The 17,030-nt window shown below is 36.1% G+C and overlaps 2 protein-coding genes across 2 annotated transcripts; both read left to right on the forward strand.

The window, feature by feature from the left end:
- Positions 1-2,387: 2,387 nt before the first annotated feature.
- Positions 2,388-3,419, forward strand: LOC130684709 (olfactory receptor 1052-like). Its single transcript, XM_057506599.1, has one exon. It carries the CDS (start codon positions 2,481-2,483, stop codon positions 3,417-3,419), a length of 939 nt encoding a protein of 312 aa, XP_057362582.1. The 5' UTR covers positions 2,388-2,480.
- A 6,623-nt stretch (positions 3,420-10,042) lies between these two features.
- Positions 10,043-10,975, forward strand: LOC130684701 (olfactory receptor 8I2). The gene has a single exon (XM_057506588.1). The coding sequence runs from the start codon at positions 10,043-10,045 to the stop codon at positions 10,973-10,975; it is 933 nt and encodes a 310-aa protein (XP_057362571.1).
- The last annotated feature ends 6,055 nt before the right edge of the window (positions 10,976-17,030 follow it).

The following is a 17,030-nucleotide window of genomic DNA, read 5'->3' on the forward strand; positions in this document are numbered from 1 at the left end:
TTGCCAGGTCAACAGGCTGTCTTGAAATAATTAGTGGATCTATTCTCTGTTTCCTCGGGTAGCTGTATTTGAAGCTTCATGTAATTATGTAAATTCCAAGAGGGAATTTATTTAAAGAAATTCTTTAAAATCTAAGACTAATTATTACAAACTGTTGAATTTTGTAAAATCTGAGGAAAACCATGCCGATTCATTTAGTCCTGTTACCAAAGCTAATTTTAGTTTATCTCGACAAAGCTAAGATTAATTTTATTAATTTTAATTAATTTTATCTCAACAAAGCTTAGATTAGATTATTGTACATAAATGACTTGATAGCAAAAGAATAATGGCATGAAAGGTGGTCCAGATGAACATTACTGTTTGGTAAATGAAAAGTCAGTCAAGACAAAGCTAACTAAACTAAACCAAAAAAGCAAGGATCCCCAAAATTACTTTATGTTCAGTATGTTAATACACACAGGGGTCTATATTCCTTATTTGTTTTACTTGGAGTATATAGCAAATATTTGGAGGATATCTGTGGTGTGTTGCACAGGTTTGTCATATTTTCTTTTTCAATTCTCACAATTACCTCTTGAAAAACGGTTTACAGATGAAACTAATAATTAGGCTGGGAAATAAGAGTTAGACATGAAATCACAACTTAATGTGGGAAAAGGTAGCTAGTCATTCTTTTAAGCCTCTGGTGTTCTGCTAAAATGGATATAACCAAAGCTACCTTGTGGCATGGTTTGAAGTGTTCAAACTGTTACTGTATATCACACTGATTGCAGTAGAGGGTGGAGAGCCACACCCATGTCTTCTTCCTTCTTTATTCAGTAGAGAATAAATTTCATTATTCCAGAGCAAAGACGGTGGGACTCCATATTCATCAGTGTTCAGGGAAAGTAGATTCTGTTGTCAAATTCATGTGAAACATGCCCTATATTTATTTTCCTTATTGGAAATTTCCAAAGCGCAACAGTGTGTTACATATTCTTGTAAGTCTTGCAGTAAAGAAAACTTTCCTTAAATAGTATTTAACAGGTTCCCAAATATATTAGATATCAGAATCTTCTCATGCATTCTGAATTATGTGATAAAGCTTAAAATAAAATTAATTGAATGATCTGACTTTTCCTGAGTAAAAAGCCAGATCCAATGTGATCTAATGTGCCAAAAGCATACACACTGTCCTAGCAATTAGATTTGAGGCTTTTGGACTGTAGGGATTAAAACATATTGAAAAAGTTTTCTGATTGAAACTTAATGAAAAAAAAAAATCTGGTATGGGTTAATTCAAATCATTAAATAATAAATACTATAAAAAAATCAGAAGATGAAATGATAAATATCTATTGGAGTAGCAGAGAATGCAAATGTTTTAATAATGACATGTTATAATAAAAAATAAAGTCTGCATTTCTTTTCATTCTCTTTTCTAGACATCCCTAATTCTCACTTTCCATTTTTTTTTTTTTGGTAATTGTTAAGTTTTACTCAATGATATTACATACATACCTATATTATATATTCTATTTGTTTATTGCTTTTACTGTTTCACATGTGTCATGTGTATAGTTTGTCGAAATTTAAAACATGTATAGGGAATAACTTTTCTAGATGTCTCGAATATATAGCATTAAATGTTGAGGTTTGTGGGGTAAATGGAAGTGTTCACCCAGAATTTCCATAATCTCCTGCCTCGCCTTAGCCATTTACATACCAAGGCATGTTGACCACAGCAGAGCCTCTGGTCCATCTGCGGCAAAGGGTGGGGAGAAAACGGCCATTCTCTCCTCCCTGCTGTTCCTGGTACCTGACTTGTCTGATACCTGCCAGTCACCAGGGACACGCCCAGGGAGTACCTGCTGGAAGGGGCAGGCAGGGGGAGGGGAGTGCAGGTACCACGGCTCGAGAGGACTGGAGATGACAGAGTGAGGGCTGGCTAGCGAATATGAGTGAGCTGTGAGCAACAGAAACCCTTTCTCCCAACCTGCCCTTCCCCTTGTCCTGCTTCGGTTTCCTCGGATTCATGGGAAACTTGGCCTGGGCTGGGAAACCTCCTCGCTCCCAGGAGCTACATGATTTTTGTTGTTATTGTTCTTTGTTAAGGGATCTTCTTTAGAGTATAAGGTACTTGCTTTGTGCCTGAAATCTGGAATCACCTGTTTTCAAGGATCCATTTCCTGAATTATTTTTGTTAAACAAATATTCCTATTAAGGCTTTCCAAGGAGATTTTATTTTTCCAAAGGTTCTCATGTGTACGTAACGCCAATTCATATCCCCTGGTGAAACAGTAATACAACTAAAGTTTCATATGAAGCTAATTATTTATGCTTGCAGGAACTGAATTTACTGTGAAATACTATTACCAACTAAAATAATGTAGTTTTCTCAAGATGCCAGTCATTTGAACTCATATGTGCAAGCTGTGCTCTGGTGTTTTTCTTTTTTCTCCTGTTCCCTTCAGATCCCTCGTAGGGGAGGTAAATAAATGGCTGACAGAAATGTCAGTGTGATAACTGAATTCATCCTCCTGGGGATGACTGATGACCCTGAGCTGAGCACTGTCCTCTTCGCGCTGCTGCTCCTCATCTATCTCATCACTGTGGTAGGCAGTGTTTGGATTATCACAGTCATTTTGGCTGGTGCCCTGCTCCACTCCCCCAAGTATTTTTTCCTTTGCCAGTTGTCCTTCTTGGATTGCTGCTATTCCTCAGTCTTTATTCCTAAAATGTTGGTGAACTACATAGCCGGACAGAAAGTCATCTCCTACTATGGCTGCTTCCTTCAGTATTCCTTCGTCAACATGTTCCTGACCACCGAATGCTTCCTCCTGGCTGCAATGGCGTATGATCGGTATGTGGCCATTTGCCGACCACTTCATTACAAAGGTCGCATGACGCCCACATTCTGCCTCCTCCTGGTCATCGCTTCCTACCTCCTAGGTTGCGCCAACTCCCTCACTCACCTGAGCGGCTTGCTCAGTCTGTCTTTCTGTGGGCCCAACATCATTAATCATTTTTTCTGTGATATCCCATTACTTTTTCAACTTTCTTGTTCTGATACCCAGTCCAACCAGATTTTATTTATTGTCCTCTCTGGAATGACATCAGTGACCACCTTCCTGTTAGTAGTGTTTTCCTATCTTGGAATCCTTCTCACTGTCCTGAAGATACAGTCTAGGAGGAGCAGATATAAAGCCACCTCCACCTGTGCTTCCCACCTGACCACAGTGACTCTCTTCTACGGGACACTGATATTTACTTACCTGGGAACCAGCTCTAACTACCCATATAATACAGCCAAAATCTTGTCGGTGTTTTACACCCTTTTGCTGCCAGTACTACATCTTGTGATCTATGGGGTGAGAAACACAGAGGCCAAAGAAGCAATGAGAAAAATTATTGTGAGAAGAATATTTGCTCAGTGATCATGGATTTTCAAGCAGGAACATTTAAGGAATATTTATTGATGCTATAGGCAGGTACATTGTTAAATACCTTGGGACTTGTGGGAGAAGAAAAGAATGGTATTTCTAGGCAGCATATGTGTAAAGACATATTCATCATTGGCTTTTGGCAACACACACACGTATATGACATGCATAATGTGTGTGTATCTGTGTCTGCTTATATGTAGATATACATCTGCAGTGCATTCTGTGAGGGAAGAAGACTTTTCTTTACCCTCATAGGTTTATGTTTGAGGACCTGGAAATTAAATTGACAGAAGACAGATGAAAGGGAGAAAAGACAGAGATATTTCATATGTGCACAAATCAACTGGCTTGCTCAGTAATTAGAGATGGGGTGTATATGTCTCTCTGAAGGGGTCAAGGAAAAGGAGAAAAGGCTTCTATGGGGAAAACAAATGGGTTCTTAACAGAAAAAATGGGGAATAAGAAGTTTTGTGATTCCTTCAGTATGCAGGGGCAGGTGGTCTTTGTCTTCTTCCTGCAACATCCCTCGGAGAGAGCATTTATGGCAGCCTCACTCTCAGAAGTTTCTCCTTTTCATGATGTAAAAGAAACTCAGGAAAACCCTTTTTCTGCCTCTGTTGATTCCCAAATGTGTTCAGTTTAAAGTAATTTTATGTCATTGTGTAATTTAGAGCTTTCCAATTCTCAGATTATTGTTTTGAATCTCTACTAACTTCCTATCAATAAACACTGGTTTTAAGTTTTGAAGAGAATATTTATTATCTATCGAATGGAATAGTAAATATCTGTTATAGCAATAAATCTTATCTGTTAAAATCTATGTCTACAGACTTTTTACTTATCACTTGATGGTTAAAGTTATGTAAATACGTAACAAATGTGTTATTGCAAGTTTTATTTCATTGTTTCTGTGAAGACTATACTTTCTTCCAGAATAATCCCATTGTCAAATATTTTGATTGAATTCATCATAGAAGCATTGCCTTTTATAACTAATCACTGTTATAACCAAATTTTCAATGAAAAAAACAAACCTCTCACCTAATAAGGGATTCCTTAAGACATGGCAAGTAACTTTCTGAATATTTTGTAATCACAGACTAAGATTTAATTCTACTTTAGGCCTCCAAGAGTGTTCACCTTCTGTGTTATATACTTACATTAAAACATTTTACAAACTAATTTATAGTATATTGATAAAGTCTGTATATAAAACTTCTTCATTTTTCTAATGGTTTTCATCTCAATAGATTTCTAATAACAGAATTCTTTTGTGAAACAAAATGAATATTTTCATTTTAATATTTTGCTAAATTATTTTCCAAAAGACTTGTATAATATATAATTTCATCACTGCAATTATGTATTTAAAAGTTTAATTATTATAACCTATGGACAGAAATATAATGCATGCACTGCATAATAACATCTCATGAATGAGAGAAAAAGTCAAAACCAATAATGTGAAAATTAATGAAGATACATTGAGTAATCATGCTCTTCAGCCCTTAAATTATCAATGGATTTTATAAGACACAATTTGAGGGCATAAAGTTACTCTGTTCTTTTTACTCAAAAACTGACTTGAGAACATGGTCATTGGTCCAAAATTAAGAAAGCAGAATCACATTAAATCAAATATAAGGAGTGAAATGAAGAAATAGCCTTTTGAAAACATTACAAAATTATAGACAGAGGTATTGTTCAGGAATACCATTGAAACCACAAGGAATCCAGATATCTTTAAAGATTCCTTACTCAAGCTATAAATTGGTAGGGTGAATTTTCCCAGTAGGCTAAAATATAGAAGGGCGACAAAAATTAACTTCTCAGATATACTAAGACTTTGTTTATATACAAAGATAGTTTCTCCAGCCATCACTAAGAGAACCAACCAGACAAAAATTCCCTTTTTTAAAATCTACTTTTGCACTTTGAGGTGATCTTGTTTCTGACTAGATATTTATGCTTTTTAAAAATTAAACCAGTAATTTAATGTAATTATATGACATAGGAATGAATGTGGTCTCCAATTTTAGATCTTCATTTTAAAAGTTATTAATTACAAAGACTTGGAAATTTGAAAGAGTTGTAAATGTGTATGACATATTCTTTTGTTTCTTTAGTTTTTTAAAAAAATTAACGTACCATTGATATAGACTCATAACGGTTTTGCAAGAAAAACAATATGGTTATTATATTCACCCTTATTATTGAGTCCCCCCAAACCCCATTGCAATCACTGTCCATCAGTGTAATAAGATGCCACAGAGTCCCTATCTGTCTTCTCTGAGCTACACTGTCTTCCCCGTGACCCCACACACACCATGTGCACCAATCATGATATCCCACAGTCTTCTTTGCCCTCCCTCACCCCTTCCCTTTGGTAACCACTAGTCCCTTCTTAGAGTCCGTGAGTTTGCTGCTATTTTATTCCTTCATTTTTGCTTCATTGTTATACTCCATAAATGAGGGAAATCATTTGGTATTTGTCCTTCTCTGCTGGACTTAATTCACTAAGCATAATACCCTCTAGCTCCGTCCATGTTGTAAATGGTAGGATTTGTTTCTTTCTTATGGCTGAATAGTATTCCCTTGTGTCTATGTACCACATCTTCTTTACCCATTCATCTACTGATGGATACTTAGGTTGCTTCCATTTCTTGGCTATTGTAAATAGTGCTGTGATAAACATAGGGTGCACATGTCTTTTTCAAACTGGGCTGCTGCATTCTTAGGGTAAATGACATATTCTTAAGGGAAGAATGCAAGTGCACACATGAAAATAGATGTTTCTAAACACCATCCTCCCATAAAAGACAGCAGGGATTCTTGAGGAACATTTTTCTAGAGATGAGTCCCAGAAAATATAAGATGAACCCATGGCATATTGTGCTGCCAGAATATAAGTGAAGGAAAAAATAAAAGCACAAGAGCAGGTCCAAAGGGCAAAATACACAGAAGGTATTTGATGATAGCTTCATTAGCTAATCTAGAACAATTTAAGCGACAAGATAAATGATGGAACTCTTGGAAAATAACTTGTAGAGCAAAATAATTATCAACGAGGGCATTTTGGTATAAATAAATGAATACATGTGTGCATACATAGGGAAGAAAGAACAACTTGTTCTTACAGAATAATTTCAACAAAAACATCTTGAGAGAATATGGGGAATGGAAATTTCCTACCAAATACCAGAGTATTAATTGGTAGGGGCTACATATTGATAGATGGCAAAATGTATGAATGGAATATTCACATTGTCTAAATTATCTGCACTAAATATATATAAATTACAAAGAAAATCATAACTGTACAGTGAAAAAGTCCAGCAGACACTAATATAAGTGATTGAGTTTAACATCACTAGTGCAATTGCTAATGACATCGTACAGCCACTGCAAGATGAAAAGGGCATATGTATGAGCTCTCTGGCACTCTTCCCCATAATGAACAAACTCAATTTAAGCATGAGAACACATCAGGCAAACTTAAGCTGAGGAATGTTCTACAAACTACTTGACCAGTAATCTTGAAAAGTATCATGGTCATGAAAGAAAAGGAAAGAAAATGGGATTGCCATAGATGGCAGGAGACTAAGAAGACATAACATGAATTGCAGCATGATATTCTGGTTGGATCCTGGAGAAGAGAAAAGGGCTTTATGGAAAAACTGGTGAAACTGAATACAATCTGTAGTTTAGTAAATATTATTGTATCAGGGTCAGTTTCTTGGTGTTAATAATTGTACTATGAGCATATAAGGTATTAACACTCATGAAGCTGGGTGAAGTAGCTATAGAAGCTCTATCAGTCTGCAAATACCTAAAGAAAAAAGGTAAATATAACTGATAAGTAATTAGATCTCAAAATAGTTTTAATAGCAAATATGAAGTCAATTGAGTAAGTATTATTTAAATGTCCATTGATCCTGTAGCAGTCAAACATAGTCCCTACCAATTAGCAGCCACTGTATACATTAGCTCTCCAAATATCAGAATATTAAAGGACTGACACACATTTTGAATCCTGAGAGAGGCAATAAACACTAAGTTTTGAGAAAGTAGAGAAAATATGATTCTTGTACTCTCACACAAATATAGTATCTAATATCTAATAACTGCTTAGTAGCAGTGTATTGAAGGGTAAGTAAGAAAATGGGTGGAAATTTGAGATTTCAGGCGTACAACTCAATTCTTTCTAAGTTTTATTTTCTCCAGACACATAGAGGGGGGGAAAAAAATGTAGTACTGTTTCTTTTGTCCTACAATGTGATTATGTTGATTATCAGTAAGTGATGTGGAACATCTAGAAAAGTTTTATTCTCTTTTTCAAGATCTCTAATGTGATAACTAGAATTAGAAATGCATTTCATTTTCTTCCCCAGTGAAGAATCTATCTTGTTTCCACCTTGTAATACTAAATCTTTTTTAAAGATAAGTAAAATAAGAGGATGTAATAATCACAGTAGAAAAATGATTTAATTAGATATGTCTGACATCCTTCTAAGCTAATGTTTGTCAAAGTGTTTGTCAATAGTAATGAACCTGAAGCATTTTGAAAAATTCACTTTTGTGGGTCAATCTCAGAGCTACTAACCCAGAATCTTTATATGGGTAGAGCCAAGGAAGCTGCTTTTAGAAAATAAACAAAAAACAAGTGTGATAACAATGTGAACTGAATTTGGAAGTATGGAATGATTAGAAGCTCATAATTACAGCATGAGTTGATTGTCATTTAAGGTTTCTTGATCATTTTCTGACATGCATGCTTATACTCAGCCAAAGATTTTGTGTAGGTAGCACTGAGCGCAGCCAGTAAAAATCACTGAATGCCTGCCTTGAAAATAAATGTGCAACTGATTTGTTGGCATGAGTGGTAACTTGTGTGTATATATATATTAAAAATAAGTCTGATCTTAAAAACTATACCAATGACATTTCTCAGTATGGCCATGGCCATTGAAACTGAAATACACAGAAGTAAGGGATACGTATTTTTGAATGCTTCCATTGGAGTTTTATCCCAGTCAAATTAAGAACAGGCCTTGGGGCACAATTAAAATACAAATCTCAAGAGGTAAGGGATGCTAATTGATCAGTTCCTTTCTAAGTCTGAGGAAGAGATGATGTAACAAGACTGCTTAACACACTAGATGTAGGAAGACAATCGTCATCATGGGACTGCTTTAGAAAGATACAGGAAGCAAAACTAACCATGTATATGAATCAAGATTTCAGCTAAAAAATTAGATTTTAATTCTCAAGGCATATAAAAATAATCTTAATTAATTATACTAACACTTCATGAGATTCACAACTGTAAGTGAGGTAAATATAATGATATGCCAAAAATTAATGACACTGGTGAAAAATTACACAATGTTTTCTCTTTATGTGGTGTAATCATAAACCTGAAAATAAATGGAAGATAGCTGAGAGAGAAGGAGGTTTCCTCTGGATGGGTAAACCCCAGGTAAGTCTAATTTTTCATCTGATTCTTCTTGTAATTCTGTGTGTGTGTGTGTGTGTGTGTGTGTGTGTGTGTCACCCTGAGAAACTTTCTCTTTTTACATGACTGCATCTTCCAGTAACATTTAAGAAAAGTGCCCTTAATGACAAGCAAGATAAAATGCCTTCCATGACTCAGTGCTTCTTAAATGAAAGAATGATTGAGTAAATAAATAGGAACACTCGTTTGAACATGGGGGACCCAAATGATTAAGTCTAAATACTCAACACCAACTACTGCTTGCCAGTGAGTTGGCTATTGGCCGATGTCATAGATAACCAAGTTCTTGTTGGAAATAAAGATGCTTGCTCACTACATACACAAAACAATTTGACTATATTATAGATTAAGTTCCTCATGTGGACCTAGCTCACCAACAGAGAGAAAGAGTATGCTGCAGAGAAAATATAAAGAAGTTTAGCATTAGCAGGTAAAGAAGGCAGGCTATTTCTCATTTTCTTTTACTCTTTCTTTTTCCCTTCTCCATTCCATTCTTTCCTTTCTTCAGCCCTTTTTTTTCCACCCTCCTCCCTTTCTTCCTTGTTTCTATTTATTTATTTTTACAAAATTTAGAAAACTTTACTGAGTCTAAGTAATTATCACAAATGTCCATCTAAGATCTTATTAAGCTCTTAAAGCAACCCTCCTTGTAAAACAGTTGTTAGGTATTAAGAAATTAAGACTGCCACACACAAAGGTATCATTACATTCACAAATTATCTCTTATATGAGTTTTATATCTTTCAGGAGTATTATAAAATTTACTCCAAAGATAAATTGGCCAAGTATAAATCCATAAACAGTGGTAGGGATGGCATATCTCAGGAGGAACCTCTTTATTCCAGACAGGTATTTTTTACAGTGTTACCAATTGTGAACTTGCAATTTTTTTTATTAGTGTTTGTCAGTTTTATACAAACAATGAAAATCATGTAAGTTTTAATTAACTTGAAGTCCTTAACTATATGCTTTCCATCTGGAGTCTAAGGCATTATTGGGGTCTGAGTCAACTCTGATTATTAGGTCTTTAGGCATAAATCTTTCTCTAACTTTTGTTATTGTTATTAAGCAGGTAAGCCAAAGGCCTGAGTCGGTAGGAATGGCTGGGAACAATTTCACTGAGGTGACTTTCTTCATCCTCTCTGGATTTGCAGATCACCCTGAACTGCAACTCAGCCTTTTCATGGTGTTTTTATTGATTTATCTATTTACTGTCTTGGGGAACCTTGGACTAATCATGTTAATCAGAATTGATGCTCAGCTTCATACACCTATGTACTTTTTTCTTAGCAATTTAGCTTTCATTGACATAGTCTATTCCTCCACTGTAACACCTAAGGCGCTGGTGAATTTCCAATCCGAACAGAAAACCATCTCGTTTGTGGGCTGCTTTGTGCAAATGTACTTTTTTGTGGGTTTGGTGTGCAGTGAGTGTTTCCTTCTGGGATCAATGGCCTACGACCGCTATGCAGCCATCTGCAACCCTTTGTTGTATTCAGTGGTCATGTCCCAGAAAGTGTGTAACTGGCTGGCAGTGATGCCCTATACCATAGGCTTCACAAACTCTCTGATATCCGTCTGTGTCATAAGCCGATTGGCTTTCTGTGACTCCAGCATCAGTCACTTCTTCTGTGACACCACCGCCCTGTTGGCTCTGTCCTGCTCAGATGCCTTCAGCACAGAACTGGTGATCTTCATCTTGGCTGGGTTCACGCTTCTCAGTTCTCTTCTCCTCATCGCGGTCACTTACGCTGCCATCATCTCAGCCATCCTGGGCATCCAGTCTGCGGCAGGCAGACAGAAGGCCTTTTCCACCTGTGCGTCCCACCTCATGGGAGTAACTGTCTTCTATGGGTCTCTGATCTTCACATATTTGCAGCCTGACAACACATCATCCCTGATGCAGGCACAGGTGGCATCTGTGTTCTATACCATTGTCATTCCCATGCTGAATCCACTGATCTATAGTCTGAGGAACAAGGATGTGAAAAATGCTCTCCTGAGAGCCACACAGAGAAAACTATTTCCATGACAAGTGTGTGCATATGACAATTAAAACCAGCCTGGATGGGTCCAGGCATTTAATTGCTCCAACAATTCAGAATATAGTAGAGTGACCTCAAAAGGCATACCATAAATTAGAGTCTTGGAGAAATTTGAGAGGTGCATCATTATTTTATTTGCTGTGTGGAATATGGAAGGACTGACTGTATTGGGACATCATTTCAGTGCATAAATTATTCAGACATAGATGAACAAGGGAAGAAGCATCTGAGCAGTGACTGAACCCATCCCTGAACATCTGTGTGTGAGCATGGCATCGCCATGGAACCTGGTGAACAATGAGTAGATGCACTTTTCATGTGGTTTCACATTGTTTATCAGCCATCAGCAGATTGAGAGGAGAAAATGAGGAGATAGGAGATGATGACTCTTAATGTTAGAGCAACTAGAGTAATAGTTGAGAGCCTTAGAGCAAAGAAAAGGGATAGAATTAAGAAAAGTGAATGTAAGCCTGGCTTTGGGCGGTGGGCAGCGGGCAGGGAGACTGAGGTCATTTCAGTGAGCAGTAATCAAGGAGCTGGGTATCAATTTTCAATGTATGTTGGAAGGAATTGATGATCAACCTGATGAAGTGCTGTTAAAAGAAACGTGCATGTTTATAATATTATTCTCTCTCCTACAAGACTGTGCACTCCTTGGCAGAAGAGTTTGCTTATTCATATTTGTGCTCTCCACACCACCTAGCAAATGTATCACTGACGAAATTGTGAATAAATATTTTCTTGCTTTCATTTTGCTTGGGGAAGCACAGTGATAAATTCATTAAAGCTGAGGATTCTACCTTATTCATATTTGTATCATTCTTTGGTATTTAGACAGTTTGTATACTGGCATTCAAAAAAATATTCATTTAGTTGAAAATCCTATTTGTTGGAAATTTTCAAAAACACTTCTTATTGATATATTTAAGATGGCACAGTAATTAACAGATACATTACTTTTCAAATAAGTTTTTCCTTAGTGATAAGGGTCTAGAAACAAATATGCATAAAATAATGCTTTGTATATATGACTTAAACTAATTGGAGTAAACTGGGTAGGAATTCTCATGTATCCTACATCACAAACAAACGTCCTATAAAGAGAATCAATTTTCATATTTGGGTGTGGCTGAAGGTAACTCATGTGAAGGGGTCTGTGTATGTATATGTAATATTTGATTTGGGGATTTTTAGTTTTCTTCTATGATATATATTAGCTGGCTCCATCCCCTTGAAAACTTCATTGAACAATGTGACATTTCACATTATGATTTTATTATGTGACAACTTATGAAACTACTCAAAGATATAATGATTTAGCATTCATAAATTATATATCTAGTTGTTCTTTTCATGTTATTAATGTTTCCTTGTTAGTCTCTTTCTAGGAGCAAACAACAGGTCGTCCTTTTCTGTCTCATCACAAGAAGGAGTAACACATTGGATTTGCCCAAGGTTATGATTAAATGTCCATATGTATTCTCCGATATGCTCTTCATCCGTGTCTCTGGTATCGCTCCCCTCCTTCTCTCTTCTAGCTGCTCTTTCTGTACCTTCCCTCTAGACTCTGTAATATGCATCTCTCCATAGTGGGTCAGGCATGTCTGTGCCTCGGCTTCAGGGTGTCTTCCTGACAGACCCTCCCAGAACTCTTGCTCTTGACCTGTCCAGTTGATATTTGGGGCTATGTTCCAGAAGTGATCATAGTGTGTGAAATTTGTCAGACATCTTTTTATTATTATTATTATGCTCAAGAAAGGCATTCAATTCTAAATATGTTTGATGTATCAGACTTCAAAATAAACATGGTGAGTGGTTTTATTTTTTCAGTCTCTTAAAACTGGAGTGTTCTTATAATGTTCCTGTTAATCATTTGCATTCCTTGAGTTTGTGTCTATTTCACTACTTTTATGATACCTTCTCTATCAAAATAAAAAATATGAGTGTATTTCCTAACTAGGTCTATTTTTAGAAGTATTGCACAAATTCCTAAAGATATAATTTAGTGAAAACACAATAAATTGAAGAAAATTGGCTTCCTGATATCAGATAGAGTCAAATTTACACTTAAGCTCATTCTCAAAAGTTGGAGGTCCATTGAGAAATGCATTCCGGAGAGTAGTGTAAAATATAGTAGGTGTTTGCATTGGACATATGCCTTTCAAAATATGGGGTTGGAGGTACGGATAGATAAACTATTTAAAAATAGCTTAAAAACAACAAATAAAAAAAATACATTTTCCAGAAAAGGAAGGTATAAAAATATTGGTATTATGAAATACAAATGTATTAGAGAAATAGAGTAATACAATATTTTTAAGTATAATAAATTCCTTTAAAAAGACAAGGATTATCAGAGTGAGATGAAATACAAATTCTAGTGAATGACATTTTTTGCAGTTTTTACCGAAACAAAGTGATACAAAACATTAGGGTAAAGGAACTCATTTTATAGAGCCTTTTCTTTACTATCCATTTGCCTGAATGCCCCTTCCTCCAAATACAGCTCTTTCTTCACCTCTTTCAGTGTGACCCTATCACTGAAGGTCTCTGAAAAAGGTTTTATAAGAGAGGAAGTCCAACTGTCCCCATGCAGCCTCTCCACTGTGGCTGTGTTCTTCTCCACAGTCCTTATCTCCTGTGACATACCGAATCTTCTTGTTTCTCCTGTTACCCCTCCTCCAGCACACTCATACCCCATAGAATGAATCTTTTAATGCATAGTCCTTTCTCTTCCTTTGCACTGGTCTTTGCACAGGGCCTTTGCACTGGTATCCCACCACCCTGTCATCCAAAACACTTTCCTACTGTGTTCTTGCATGACCAACCCTTCACTTCTTCAAATCTTTTCTCAAATGCCAATTTTTCAGTGACCTTACCTTGAGCATATTACTTCTGATGCTCCTTATACCTTTCCTCCACAACCCCCATGTTTTAAGCTGTTTCATATTTTACTTGTATAAACAATGATAGAAAAACAATTTTAGGGCATTATTTACTATCCTTTGGTTTCCAACATACAGGGCATTTAATATACATGACAAAGAAATTTCAAGGTAGGTGGCTTTAGAAGACTGTATTAAAACGATGGGCCATATATATTAATTGCAAAGCATATGATGTTTTCCTAACTTGACCATTCAAAATCAAATGTCTTCCAAATATTGCATTTCTAAAACACGTACATTACTTCTATTCCCTAATTCCATCAATGCTCTATTTCTGGTTCCACAAATCTTGGCATTACTCTTGGTAAGGTCTAAATGATGTGGTTATGCATTCTCTTCTAGTAGTGTCCCATTTTATTTGATCTCAGCTAAAGCCCTCTAGTCTTGAGAATGTATCTACTGTGAGCCAGAGTTGGTGGGAAGAAACCTTATTCCAATATTGTCTGTGTAGAAAATCATCAATCTCAAATGTTGCTCACAAATTGCATTTGAAAACCATTTTAGGTAAAAAATTTCTGTAGTGTAAAACTTGTTTTCCTTGGGACAAGTTCTGTTTAAATATTAGTGTGTTTATTTGGTTTTATTTGAGGTGAAAAGAAATCAGTCTAGAACGTTTGTTCAGGTCTGGTTAAATGGAAATTGTGATCTGAAAGAACCTTGGGAGCTACTGTGAACATTAAGTGGAGAGGAGTAAGTAGCCTTGCCTCTCACGCTGGTCATTTCAGGGCCCTTATGTACCGGGGGTGGATGATCACAGAATATTTAGTCTTCCGTGGGGACCAATTTCCAAAGAAGACTGCTTGGCCTGTTTTACGTAGCATGTTTCTAAGAATACAAGTTAAAGGACTAATTGCAGCTCCTTTAGGGTCCCAGGAACTTGTTGTCTTTTCCCTTAGAGGCCACACAGTTGAGAGCCTGGGGCTTTGTCTCCTTTGTAAGGCCCTAAATTTTGACTAGAATGGTGGAGAAGCTCTTTCTAGAGAAATACCTCCTTACTCTGTGACTGATACCATCTGGGATAGAATGATTCATTTTTCACAATGAAACATTTTATATTTAACAGGGTGATACCACCATAAGAATCAATATGTTCACTAAGAGAAAATTAGAATATAACAAAATGAAAACAAATAAAAACTTGTAACATCTTGATGAATTTCTCCCAATTATTTTCTTTTCTTCATGTAATGTTTATTTGTGTACCTATAGATTTGAATAATAATTATTATACTGTACAGTCAGTATCTAACCTCATTTCATGATAAAAAGGCCTTTCTGTTCTTTTATATTTCATAAATAAAATAAAATAAGATAAAATATCCAACAAGCACACAAAAAGTCTGCCCCGCTGCACATGCATGGCTCTGTGGGTGGATGAGGTGACTGTCAGATCAAATCAAGGAGCCTGCACCACATTTTCCTTGTGATGCCTCAAAAGATCTACGTATCATCTGATGAACTCCTCTGGGGGAAGCTAGTGATGGGGCTCTTGTCAATGCTTATACTGAAATTATGGTTTTTATCAACTGATAATATAACAATAGTCATAGTATTCCAAGAAATATCAGTCTATGTATTTAGACTACTTAGTCTAAATGTTTAGTCTGTTTCCCTAGTAATGGCTTCTCTACTATTCTAGTAAAAAATCACAGCATCCTAAAGGAAGACAAACCCCCAGGCTCTCCCACCGTGTGGCCTCTAAGGGAAAAGGCAACGGGTTCCTGGAACCCTAAGGGGGCTGCAATTAGTCCTCGAACCTGTGTTCTTGGAAACATGTCAAGCAAAACAGGCCAAGCAGCATTCTTTGGAAAATTGGTCCCCAGAGATAACCAAACATTGCGTGTACCCCCAGTACATGAGGGGCTCTGGAATTAAAAGCACGGGAGGTAAGAAAGGCTACTCTGCTTTCCTTATGTTCACAGGAGCTCCCTGAGGTTCTCTCAGATCAAATTTTCCATTTGAACAGGACCTGAACAAAAGTTCTAGGTTGATTTCTTTTTATCTCAAATTTAAAAAAATGAACACACTAAAATTTAAACAGAACTTGTCTCAGGGAACACAAGTACTATATTACAGAAATTTTCAACAAAAACAGTTATCAAATTTAATTTGTGAGCAACATGTGAGGTTGACAAATTTCTAGACAGTTAATATTGGACTAAGTTTTTTCTGCACCAACTCTGGCTCACAGTAAGTATTACTCTTGAGTCTACAGGGCTCTAGTTAAGATAAAATAAAATGGGGATGCTAGGATATGAGTGTGCATATCCATGTCATTTAGACTTTACCAAGAATAATGCCAGGATTTGTGGAACCAAATACAGAGAATTGATGGAATCAGGGTCTACAAGTGATGTACCTATTTTAGAAGTACAGTATTTGAAATACATCTGTTTTTGAGTGCTCAAGTTAGGAAAAGATCATATCTTTTGAAATTAATATTCACATGTATTCCATAGTTTTAATACAGCCTACTAAAGCTACCTAGCTGGAAATTTCTTTGTCATGTATATTAAATGTCATGTATCCTGGAAACAAAGGGATGGTAAATAATGTACAAAAATTGTTTTTTATCATTGTTTATTATATCTGTAGCATGTTTTCTCACATTTGCTGAAATTAAATGCAAACAGGAATACAGCATTATGAAAATGGTCTCTGGAGTCAATCTATCTTGGTAGAATCATGGTCAACATTTAATAGTTTTGACTCTGGATTAGTTACTTAAACTGGATGCTGCTTCTCCTCTTAATGTAGCTACTGGTCGGTGCCTATGGCATTATATTCTCATGTGAACTGTATGCATTATGAACAGGAAGCATTTAGAACAGGTCAAGTTCATTCTAATTATGCCAGATGTTAGCTATTATTATGTCATATCTAAATGTCAGTGTATACCTATTTCTATGTTTGGTCATAAAACTAAGATTTTTTTTTTCAGTCGTATTCTCTAACTCACTGATTTTTATCACTTTCTGGCAACATAACAGTAAAGTATATATTCCATGTCGTTCATACAGACACAAGCATTTCTGAATTCATTGCTGCTTAATGTCAACACTGACTTCTCAGCAGTTCAAACCAGCTGACCACT

Source organism: Manis pentadactyla, chromosome 9 (genome assembly GCF_030020395.1).
Source record: "Manis pentadactyla isolate mManPen7 chromosome 9, mManPen7.hap1, whole genome shotgun sequence".
Lineage (NCBI taxonomy): Eukaryota > Metazoa > Chordata > Mammalia > Pholidota > Manidae > Manis > Manis pentadactyla.

Excerpts from the sequence above, each read along its gene's own strand:
- LOC130684709 (XM_057506599.1), top strand. The coding sequence starts at position 2,481 with ATGGCTGACAGAAATGTCAGTGTGATAACTGAATTCATCCTCCTGGGG.
- LOC130684701 (XM_057506588.1), top strand. The coding sequence starts at position 10,043 with ATGGCTGGGAACAATTTCACTGAGGTGACTTTCTTCATCCTCTCTGGA.